Source organism: Carassius carassius, chromosome 33 (genome assembly GCF_963082965.1).
Source record: "Carassius carassius chromosome 33, fCarCar2.1, whole genome shotgun sequence".
Lineage (NCBI taxonomy): Eukaryota > Metazoa > Chordata > Actinopteri > Cypriniformes > Cyprinidae > Carassius > Carassius carassius.
Window position 1 is genome coordinate 7,775,022 of NC_081787.1, and position 12,137 is coordinate 7,787,158.

At 35.7% G+C, this 12,137-nt stretch overlaps 2 protein-coding genes across 2 annotated transcripts; one reads left to right on the plus strand and one right to left on the minus strand.

The window, feature by feature from the left end:
- Window positions 1–618: 618 nt before the first annotated feature.
- Window positions 619–7,319, minus strand: LOC132113664 (tyrosine-protein kinase ITK/TSK-like). The gene is made up of 17 exons (XM_059521545.1): window positions 6,874–7,319; window positions 6,607–6,711; window positions 6,336–6,417; window positions 6,037–6,159; window positions 5,854–5,885; window positions 5,483–5,634; window positions 4,452–4,517; window positions 4,281–4,335; window positions 3,663–3,742; window positions 3,402–3,547; window positions 3,121–3,192; window positions 2,565–2,733; window positions 2,251–2,467; window positions 2,115–2,179; window positions 1,914–2,032; window positions 1,675–1,832; window positions 619–1,268 (listed from the first exon to the last, which is right to left on the minus strand). The coding sequence occupies exons 1-17, from the start codon at window positions 7,009–7,011 to the stop codon at window positions 1,200–1,202; spliced, it is 1,848 nt and encodes a 615-aa protein (XP_059377528.1). The 5' UTR covers window positions 7,012–7,319; the 3' UTR covers window positions 619–1,199.
- Window positions 7,320–10,013: 2,694 nt separating this feature from the next.
- Window positions 10,014–11,444, plus strand: LOC132113665 (mediator of RNA polymerase II transcription subunit 7-like). The gene is made up of 2 exons (XM_059521546.1): window positions 10,014–10,139; window positions 10,513–11,444. Exon 2 carries the CDS (start codon window positions 10,522–10,524, stop codon window positions 11,248–11,250), a length of 729 nt encoding a protein of 242 aa, XP_059377529.1. The 5' UTR covers window positions 10,014–10,139; window positions 10,513–10,521; the 3' UTR covers window positions 11,251–11,444.
- Window positions 11,445–12,137: the final 693 nt, after the last annotated feature.

Consider the following 12,137-nt stretch of genomic DNA (forward strand, 5'->3'; position numbering starts at 1 on the left):
ATTTATATATTATGCCATGAACAATGATGGTTTAAGTTTATAGGAATATTAAAAGACAAATAATCTAGAAGTATACTAAGGTGTATTTACGATAAAAAAAATTTTAAGAGGCAATTTAGGCTTCCTGGAATTGTTTTTTTTTTTGAGGGCACATTTTTTATAAAAAATATAAAAACACGCCATCTTGCTGGTTTATGTATCAGTACATTCAAATAGTATTTTCCCAAATACAAACTGAAACAATTAGATAAAAATTTTAATCAGAACATGTGTCTTGCTATTAAAACAGCCAAACAAAAACATTGTTTGTTTCATTGAATTGCTCTGGAAACACATTAAAGATATATGCACCTTCTTCTGTGACTATGGCCTCAGGCTGCATATATGGTGAATACTGGCATGCTGCAGTGTTTTTCTATTCAGTGCTGTTGTCACAGTAACCAGCAAAGGCATTTGTGTTACTATGCACCAATCAACAGTAACAGCAGGTCCACATCATGTGCTTATACTTGCATGCTCCTTAAAATAAACAGTCTGTAGACTTGGTCAGTACAGTAGTTTTGATATAATCACAAATGATTCTGTTCAAATAGATTAGTATTACTAACTTTTACTTAATTTAGAAAATTTTGAGTTTATTGTGCATAAAACTTTATGCAAACAAAGGAAAAAGAATCAGTGACAGAATCAGTACATAGATGTAAATGTGAAGCTTTGTTGAATACACTGCAACAGGAATGTATTTCACTAATAAGAAAACGGTTTCTACTGGTGTTGAAACAAATGGCTTAAGTGTGCCTCCTAAGGGACAGATTTGTGTTTGCAGAAGTCATGCATGTATATAAACAGGAAAAACACAGGTCAGTGACATAACGTGGAATAAATGACGAATATAAGAAATCTGTGAAATAAATAAAATATACAAATAAATACAATATTTGATTTGTACAATATACAGTGTTTTCAGTTGAAAGGATAATTCAGATAGTTTGTTTAATACAAACTTCCATATACAGAAAACTGCTAAGCAAAGATTCTTCAAAATGGTCCTTTTGTGTTCCAAAAAAAAGAATCAAAATCAAATAAAAAACTGTATACAGGTTTAGATGACATGCCAATTATTAAATGATGACAAAATGTCCTATTTTTCTTGAATAAACTATCCCTATAAGCCAGTACAGAGAAGGGTGTGATCAGGATTAAGGTTCTTGTTCAAGGCAGGCCAGTTCATGCAGGAGCTGAGCAAACGAGGGTCGATCATCAGGTTTCTGTTAAACAAACAGGGTTGTATTTATGTTGCCGTGGCAATAATAACACTAAGAAGTCGCATAGGCAAATAACTAAATAAACAAATCAGGATACAGAACATCACTTGCTTTGAATTACACTAGTAACAAAAGACAGACAGTAGGAAGGTTTAGTAATAAAATAACCGAATACCCTATCGACATTTAAAACTGTGTAAAGAAAAGAAGTCATTAAAGCAAAATGGGAACATGACTAACTTCCTCAGAAGGGCCTATTCATGAGGACAGGATTTCTCAGTAAAACCGCCTTTCTACGGAATGATGTTATATTTTTACTAAAATTCAAATCAACTTATGTTTTAAAGATAGTTCGTTGAGATGATTTTATATTCTGGAAAGTTTATGATGCATTTTATGGTGGACTCACCTCTTTCCAGCTCCATTGCATTAAGTCGTACACACTCTGTGGACAGAGACGGGGTCTCAGGAGCCGTAGTCCTGCATTTAGGGCCTCCACTACTTCTGCATTACCACGGTTATCATAGGGCAAACGGCCCTCGCTGTACACCTCCCACATGAACACACCTGCAAATGAGACGTCATTATATATTTAGATCAAATATGTGGATAAAGGTTTAAGGCTGATTAACATCAACATGGACTCACCAAAAGACCACACGTCTGATTTGCTGCTGTACTTCTGGAATTTGATCACCTCTGGAGAGGACCATCTCACTGGAAATTTGGACCCAAAAGAACTGGTGTACTGATCATCTAGGACAAACCTGTAGACACAGGTGGGGTTTTCCATAACACTTAGGTATTAAAAAGCAGCGATGTGTGCAATACTGAGGTGCTGCTACTCACCTCGTCATTCCAAAATCAGATATCTTCACCACATTATCTTCAGAAACCAAACAATTTCTTGCAGCCTGTTAAATAGGACGATTTTAGAACAAATGCACAAAATATCTGACACATTAAAGACCCCGTTAACACTTACCAAGTCTCTGTGAATGAAGTTGGAGCTCTCCAGGTAGGCCATCCCCTCACTCACATCCAAACATATCCCCAGCAGGACCTCCTGGGAAAAGTTGCCTTTTCTGGCACGCAAGTAGTCTGTCAGGCAGCCGTTCTCCATGAATTCAAACACCAGATAGATGGGCGAGCGCTGAGTGACCACACCATACAACTGGACCAGCTTATTGTGGGACAGTTTCCTGTGGAGACGGACAATGAGTAACGCAATAAATTCATGGTACACTTTTGATCCATACATAGTCAGGTCCTTTGAAACATACAGAATGAGTTACTCACATCATCACTTGTGCTTCCTCCTTAAATTCCTCCTCTGACATGAATCCCTCTCGGACAGTCTTAACTGCAACCTGCTGGTCATTCCAGCATCCCTTCCAGACCAAGCCAAACTGCCCGCTGCCCAGTTCCTCGCTTAATGTCAGTTCATCAGGGTGAATCTCCCATTTATCTGTAAAATGCACAGATTTTGTCGCATTTTACAAAGAAGTGGTTATATACTATTTAAAAGTTTGGGGTCTGTACGATTTTTGTAATGTTTTGTAAGAAGTCTCTTATGTTCACCAAAGACTATGGTCCAGTCTTGAGTGTTACATGATCCTTTAGAAAACATCTTAATATGCTGGTTTGGTGTTTAAGGAAAAAAAAAACATTTCTTATTATAATCAATATTAAAAACAGTTGTGCTGCTTGTAGAAACTGTTGAATTTATATATTTTTTCAGGATTCTCTGATGGATAAAAAGCTCAATAGAACAGCATGTATTTGAAATAGAAACGATGTATTTATAATATACACTTCAATACAGCTCAAATTTTATTTGACAGCTTAAGTTTACCTGATGACAACTCATTGATCCTTGAATCTGTGACATTTCTGGTCACACAGTGCCTCAACCTGGTTATTAAACCTGCCACAGAAACAAGCACAGGACAAAGTGAAGACTCTTATGCAGTTTTATGATGACATTAAAATCTAAAGCTTTACCAACTTTAAGATTTAAAAAAGACAGTTTTTGAAAGCAGTGCTTCTAACAAGTAAGGGTCATAGCAACATGCAGCTGATCTTATGTAATGAATATTATTTAAAATCTTGGCATGCAATATTTTGTCAGCTTACCTGCCGGATTGTGTTGGTGATAGCGGATGAGCTCTGGAATGGTCGAGAACACGTATTTCTCAGCTAAGTAATACATGACCTTTTCACCTTCTCTTTGTACTTTAATCTGGTAGTGCTTAACTAGGGGATGCTTCTCTCCATTAGTCCTGCAGATGAATGATATTCATCAAAAACACCAGTGTAAGATCAAAAAATGACTTGATAAAATTCTTTGTAAGTGATTGTAAGTAATAATAATTTCATAGCAAAGTAAGCATTTACCCTGCAGCTTTGGAAAATATTGAGACGGTGTAAACACCTGGGTGTTTAGAGTCACGAACGATGAAACCCCCGTCCTTGTTCTGTAAATGAAACCTTTATTGTTAAGCATACAGTAAATTCAACCATAAATATCAACACTTACCAATATAAATACCATAAATGAGAAAGTATACATAGAATCATGATTTTTGCTTTATTCTGTGTGCTATGGATAAATGCGTCGATATAAATGTTGTACTAGTGCTTCTGTGGGTGAGAGAAGGTTTATGTTAGTTACTGATAATGATTATGACAGACATCTAACTGTTTCAAATCTCACGTGTATATCTGAGATCTTTCATAATTAAAACATAACATGTAAAATTCTCTTGACAGGAAGAGAACAGCAGCCACATTCTGGTTTAAAGGGTGTAAATTTCTGTTTGAACTGTGCACTGTTTTGCCTGCACCGTCTGCAGGCATTGCTCTTGCAGGTTTGCAAAGAACCCCAACTTTCTGCAATGCCCGAAAACTGTGAAAATGTACTGAAGTGGCATGACATAAGTGTTTAACAAAGTCAGAGTTTACAGTTACCAGACATGGAAACTTTCATTGACTGTCATTTGTTGGTTACCTTACCTCTCTCATTAGTAAGCTCTCTGCCTCGGTTCGAGTTATGTCTTTATTGTACCATCTATAAAACCACAAAGCATTGGAAAAACTATTACTGTATACTTAATCAAGCTTTGATTATGAATTCAAGACATTTGATCAAATCTTTTATTCTGTAATATATTGAAGCAAACTTACTCAAATTTCTCAATGTTGTTTGATAATTTTTCTGCAATATATATGCATGGCACCGTGCCAACATTTCTGTAACAGGAGAGAAAAAGAGCAAATAAATCTTTTTACTGGTAAAATATTACGTTTCCTACCACTGAGTTTTAATGAACAATTCTGTTCCTCTTCCCTGTTTTTGTCATTATTATGCTTAACAAAACTTTAGCAACTTCATAGAAAATATGCTATAATAATCACTATTGCTGTGCTGTTTTAATTAGTGAACATATAACCTTGGATTGGCTGAATAATAATAATAGTCATATAGAAGTTTTTTGTCCCTTTTCAGTTAATAACATTTTTAGTATAAAGGCAGCATCTGGATGAATTTAAAATAAAATAAAATAAAATAAAATAAAATAAAATAAAATAAAATAAAATAAAATAAAATAAAATAAAATAAAATAAAATAAAATGTTGTGACATTATTTAATGCTAAATATCATGGATCCTTTGTTTGCCTTTTCAAATCAAAATAAATGTATGGGTCTCTTGACGCTGTCAATATATAAACTAGAACCAACTAAACAACATGCTTTTAGGATTTTTTATTACTTTATTCTTTCTATATCATTGTCAAAGCTTCATGATCCAAACATTTTTAAAGAGTTAAAATGTAAATTAAGCTGCCCAAATCGGTTAACTGCCAGATTTCATACAAATAATAATAATATTTTATCATGTTGTTTATATAAGGCATAGCGAATGATGCTACAGTTAAATGATGCAATAATACATTCCTGTTGTAACTGTTTAAAGTATTTTCAAAAAAACTTTTTTTTTTGTAGAGGAACTGATTTTGAATGCTGAACTGGTACATATCTGTTGGGTTTTTGTGTCTGATATTCATGACGGCGAGTGGGAAGGGTGTGGCATTTTGTTTAATGATCTAATTTTCTTCTTTTACATGTTTATGTAATTTATCAGACTTCACAGTGGAGGGACTATTTTTGAAGGCATTATAAAGTGAAGTTATGCAAAAATGTTAAGATATTTACCCATCTTTGTCCCTCACTGTCCACCAGTTTGGTTCTGAACTGTCAACGACAAAATACTCTTCATCTTTATGCAGAGGCAGATCTGTATCTTCTACGGGGCTGAAATTCCTCAAAGCCACAACAATCCTGTCCTCTGGATCTGAAGATCGCCGCTAGTGGATAAATACAGACAGCTCAAATGAAAGAATCTAATCCAAACACGGTCATGATTAAACAAAGCATTTCAACAGCGAAAACAACAGAAACATTTGAGTAATCTTAAACATTATAACTGAACTATAAATAAAAATAAGTATAAAATACGCATATATATATATATATATATATATATATAAGCATCGGAAACTGTAAACAGAGATTGAATGACAAACCATTGGATCTGGAGTTGGGGGAAGAGGCTTGGCTGTGGGAAGAAATGAAAAAACGCTTATGAATTTTATTTCATTCAAATTTCAGTCATACTCCACATTATAAATACTGCATTCAAATATGATGGAGTGACAATAATGTTATTTGATTTCAAATAAGCAGCTGTTTAAACCAAGAGTCTGCACCTCCATTGGGATAGTATTCACTGCATCCCGTGGCCAGCTTCTCGGTCTGATGACAACATCTCCATTTCCCTTCTCCCCAGAAGTCAGGATGGTACTTCAGAAATAAGCTGTTATTTTGTGTCGCTTCACAGGTTGAAGAAATAACATAAAATACAAAAGATAAAATACACTGACGTGTTTTGAATATTTAAACAAATGTATTGAAAACAGACTAAGATCCTAATTCTCTCAATACTTAAAACACTTTTTTTCTTTTCTGTTTTTTACAATGCATATCACTTTCTGTAACAGCTGCTTACCTTCTTTCAGAGCTCTGACCCATTTTAACCTACATTCGTTATCTGGAGCAAACACATACAGATAGTAGCTGTCATGGGCGACCTGTCAATAGACAAATGCATGAATAAAAAGTTTAAACAATGTAAACAAAAACCAAACAGTGATAAAAATCTTTTTAGGCATTTAGGAAAAACACTGACAGATATGATGTGATATTGACATTTTTTAAAAGCCCCTTCTCCTGTATAAGCTCCAACAAAATCTTTATGCAAAACTCCACTGGATTCTCACCTGGAAAGGGTACTTGTATTCACAGGGAATGGGAACGTCACTGCGAACGATCTCCACACACTTGATATGAGACAGTTCGATGCAGCCTTTCTGAGTTGGCTTTTTCTAAGGCGATAAACAAAGGAATGGCGTTATTTCATTCTTCATTCATCACAGACATTTTCTGAATTTATTAAAAGGGTGAAAACGTAATTTTGCATGTAATAAAAAGCAGTAATACTACAAAACAAACCAGATTAACAGTTACAGTGAAGTGTGACTACTTACTCCAGGACGATGTTCAAAGTATGTCAGATCCTGTGTGTTTAACACGAAAATCCTCTCTTTGTAATTGCACGGCGAAGTTCTTCTCTTCTGCTGTGATTTCTTGTACAGTGTTTCCTTTAGGATGACCCTTGGGTACATGGTGAAACCTGGATATTTGACTACCACATGGAAGTTTGACTCATGGCGAATGATGTGTGGCAATCACTAGTTATACACTTGTAGAGCTTACAATGATGTATAAAGCATAGGTTTCCGGAGTTGACACTTTAGGTAAGCCACTTCCTGAGGTAGACTGCACAAAATGATCTCCCAAGCAATCACACACAGACACAGACACAGCAAACACACACACAAAAATATATGCGGTTTCTCCTGCATTTTTAAGACATTAGTTTGTATGTTTATTAAGCTATTTTTATTGTAATATTATACAGTGCAGGTTATTTCAGTTTCCTTGAGGGAGCATCTGTAACTATCCAATTTAATTTGGTTTCTGTTCCTGTTTCAGGTTGCATTTTGTTTTACCTTTGTCCCTTTTGTATAAAATAGTTTCATGTGCAGGGCCGTAGCTGGGGTTAGCGGGGCCCCGGTGCAGGTTGGCCCCTGTTTGAAAGTGTTTAATTTGTATGTTCGTTCTGTTTATTTGTTTGTTCTATTTACACAGTGTTTAAGTTTTTTTCAAGTTTGTAAGTGTCCAGTTACAGAAACCAAATAATTAAATGTAAAATAGCAGTGTAAAAATTAAATATACAGACTATTTGCTATAGTTTAGAAAATGGTAATAAAATATTACAAGAACTCAGATTTAAACTGTTAGAACAAATATTTATCTTGATATTATCAGATAACTTTGATAGAAAGATATGTAATGTATTACAATGAAACAAAACTTCAGACAACTGTCAATATATGTATATTACATTAACATTACATTTATCTGACGCTTTTATCCAAAGCAACTTACAATTGCTATATATGTCAGAGGTCACACGCCTCTGGAGCAACTAGAGGTTAAGTGTCTTGCTCAGGGACACATTGGTCTCTCACACCAAAGGCATGCGTCTTATCCACTGCGCCAACACCACTCTTGTATGTATGTATGTAGGTAGGTTGGTATCTATGTATCTATGTATGTATGTATGTATGTATGTATGTATGTATGTATATATATATATATATATATATATATATATATATATATATATATATATATATATATTTATTAATTATCAATTTCACTAGTAGTAAAATGTATGAACATTTTTTGGGGATAATATGTCACAGTTCTCTTTATGCTGTGACATTTGCCAAGTATGGTAACCCATACTCAGAATTGGTGCTCTGCATTTGACCCATTCAAGTGCAAACACACACACAGCAGTGAGAAGTGAACACACCCCCGGAGCAGTGGGCAGCTATATATATCCAGCGCTCAGGGAGCAACTGGGGGTTCAGTGCCTTAATCGAGATATTGAGGGTGGAAGAGAGCGCTGTTCATTATTTCCCTCCACCTACAAATCCTGACAGCACCGAGACTCGAACCGGCAACCTTTATATTTCTTTCTTTCATTTTAATTTTTTTATTTTTCTTTCATTGGATTAACATTACAGCAGCTAGTAGCTAAATTAGGCGCGGTCACTTTAAGAGATAATGAATGCATCCAATATAATAAACATACGATTTTTTTCTCAACTGTTTACTTTCACTTAAGACATAACTGACAGTTTTCGAACATACTATCCAAGACGGGTATTTTCACATATTATTTATGTAATTGTCGGTACAAGAGCAAAAACAAAATCGGTGTTCAAGTGTTTTGAGATGTCTCTCTCCGCGTGAGCCTGAACACCAGAACACCGCGGTGCTAAAGTGGGCTCTTACACATTCTTTTCTGTTTGTTTAAACTGCGATTTGTTTTTGTTCGTTCAGGTGCAGGAGGAATTCAAAGGAGAACTTTGCAAAGGAGAGCTCGGTTTAGTGTTGCTGTCTGTGAGACGCAGTTCTATCTCCACGTGCGCATCGAACACAGCGCGCGAGTAACCAGCTGCTCAGTTCAGCTTTTCCGCGTCTTGTGTTTGAATGCATTAAACTCTTTTGAATGGTTAAATTGGCAAGTGGCAAGGCTTAATAACACGTGAAAATGATAAGCTTTCGTGACGACACGCAGCAGTGGCCTGTTAACTGTCCTGAGCGTTTTTTTAGACTGCACCCCCCCCCTGCCTGGGGCCCCAATCATCAACCCCCCCCCCCCCCCCCACCTCAGCCTGGGGCCCCAATCGTCACCACCTTTTACCCCACTAGCGACGGCCCTGTGTGTCTGTCTCTCTAAGTGGCACACTGTGAAAGTAACATCAATGTAAACAAAGCTCATGGAGGCAGTTGAAAGAGAAGAAACTTTCAAATGTTATCCTAGAAAAAAATTAGTGTTCATATTTTTGAGAACCAGCATAATAGACATAAACTTGAAACCTGGCATTACAGGTTAAGGTTGAAAAGTAATCTAACCACAACCATTAATAAAGAAACTGCATCAGTGTAAACTAAACAGTCATATAAAAAGTAACTCAATTACTGTACACATCTGCTATTGGCTACAACAAAGTACGAAATGAAATGACACTGTTTGTTTTTAGTTTTTGTGTAGGCTAAAAGAGTTTTATGTGAATTATGTTTTAAGAGAATTATGTGAAGAAAGGATAAAAAAAATTCCATCATATTTACTGGTAGCAAATTTAATATTATTTTTCATCTTTTTACTGAAAAAACATTTTTTTTTTTTTTTCTGACTTTCTAACTAATGAAGTTTCTGTAGGGGATAACCTGCTGTCGATGTCTGAAGCAGACATACATGTATAGATGTCTGCCAACAAACATTAAGACACGAATAAACAAACAAGAAGTATATTTAAAAAAAATATGTATTTCTTATATTTTGTAAATTTCCCTTTTTTTAAAGCTGATCTAAATTAATTTAATTAGATTAAGGCTATTTATCAAACCATAGACTGTAAAAAAACTGTATTAAACACTCAAACTACGACGTCATTGAATACGCTAGTTTAGGACACGCCCTAATCTGTCTTTGGCCAACGAAATACCTCGTTGCTCAGGGAGTGTGCACCAATGCAATCCATTCATCTTTAGATCTGAAGAAATAGTAAATCGAGATCGACATGCAAAAGGACTTGGTCGTTTTGCTTATGTTTACTGAAAATTTGTTTACGTAGCTGACAGTACTTTTTTTTCATTAAAGCCAGCAGTTTGGGTAAGTATTTTTGTTAAATATTACAGTGACGAGTCTCGGAATCATCATTCGGTGAGCCGTGTCTTTTACCTTGTTAGCTCTTTCTAAACCAGTATTGTTGATCAACTAAGTCATGTTTTCTTTTACCGCATTTCCAAAGCCCTCCAATTTGTTTGTTTTACGGTAGTATATTCTAGGAAAGATAGAGTATTTTTAAAGCGAATTGTGTTTGTTATGATTATTATTGTTTTGTAGAATGTATCCCCAATATATATATATATATATATATATATATATATATATATATATATATATATATATATATATTACAAATAGTAGCTTTATTGAATAATGTTACTGGGTAATTTAACAAATATATTTGATTATTTTCTAGATTTCCAAAATGGGGGAGCCACAGCAGGTCAGTGCTCTCCCACCGCCTCCGATGCAGTACATCAAGGAGTACACGGATGAAAATGTGCGAAAGGGACTGGCCCCCAAACCCCCTCCTCCTATTCGAGACAGTTACATGATGTTTGGCAATCAGTTCCAATGCGATGACCTCATTATTCGACCACTGGAGAGCCAAGGCATTGAGCGCCTTCACCCTATGCAATTTGACCACAAAAGAGAGCTGAAGAAACTAAATATGTCCATCCTGGTCAACTTTCTGGACCTTCTGGACATCCTCATCAAAAGCCCAGGCAGCATTAAGCGAGAGGAGAAGCTGGAGGACTTGAAACTCCTTTTTGTCCACCTGCATCACCTCATCAACGAGTACCGTCCCCACCAGGCCAGAGAGACGCTGCGGGTCATGATGGAGGTTCAGAAGAGACAGAGGCTGGAGACGGCTGAGCGTTTCCAGAAGCACCTGGAGCGGGTGGTGGAGATGATCCAGGGGTGTCTTGCCTCACTGCCTGATGATTTGCCACAACCCAACAGCTCCATTCTGGGAGAGGCTGATGGTGTGGTGTCAGCTGGAGACTTCAGACTAAAAACTGAGCCTAGGGATGTAGATGAGATGGGTGTTAGCTGCATGGTTGCACAAACGGACAAGAATGTGCCCAGTAGAAAGGACAAATTGTGGGATAAGGATGCTGCAATGTGTAGTATTATTGATGAGATGACTTAAGCTGACTAAGGATTTTTTTTTAAATGTTATTCAGGAAATATCAGTTCTCCTACTTTGTTACCAAACTTGGAATAGGCAGCCAACAAGCAAAACACACCTACAGACATTTTTACTGTTTAACAATGTAGCCAGATTACACAGTCAATGAAGAAGAGCTATGTGTGTAAAATAATAAAGGTCTACTGGTCTTTTCATTTTCATATCTCTAACTGTATTTTGATCATTAAAACAGGCACATTAAGTATAAAACAATTTTCAACCATATTTTATAAAATTTTTGGATGCGTGCCGCCCATTTGTGTGCGTGTGTGTGTATATATATATATATATATATATATATATATATATATGGTCATATAATTAACCTCTGCTTAAGTGTTTTATGTAAAGAATAAGCTTAAACCTGAATGATTTCATCAAACTACTGCTATATAACCTGTTCCCCAGCCTAACAATCGATAATTACAAAAATATGTTGTGTCATGTGATGTTGTTAGGTTATTTAAGTCATTCTCAGTGTCACGGTTATATGATGCAGATTGATTGGAGGAAATGCAAACTTATAAAACCTGCACTTATGCAATCTTGTGTAAGTGATCTTCAGTCTAACGAGTGACAAACATTTTAACTAAATAATACTTGTATGCTTTGCAAGTATTCTCAAAGCCTCTGTATTTGCAGTGTCATCTTAATAAGCTGTTTTAAAGTTTTTCTGCTGACCAATATGCCACTAAACATCTGTACGATAACATAAGCATGTTACAAAGCAACTGTACTAAGATTTATGTAACTTTAGTAAACTAAGGTTACTTTATGTTGAAGAATACTAGAACAACTTATGATTCATGTTTAATTAACATTAACACAGCCTGGTTCCTCGTGGCTGT

Excerpts from the sequence above, each read along its gene's own strand:
- LOC132113664 (XM_059521545.1), bottom strand. The coding sequence starts at position 7,011 with ATGTACCCAAGGGTCATCCTAAAGGAAACACTGTACAAGAAATCACAG. Across the intron at positions 6,418-6,606 it reads AATACAAGTACCCTTTCCAG|GTCGCCCATGACAGCTACTA; the intron begins GTGAGAATCCAG and ends GTCTATTGACAG. Across the intron at positions 2,468-2,564 it reads GAGGAAGCACAAGTGATGAT|GAAACTGTCCCACAATAAGC; the intron begins GTGAGTAACTCA and ends CCGTCTCCACAG.
- LOC132113665 (XM_059521546.1), top strand. The coding sequence starts at position 10,522 with ATGGGGGAGCCACAGCAGGTCAGTGCTCTCCCACCGCCTCCGATGCAG.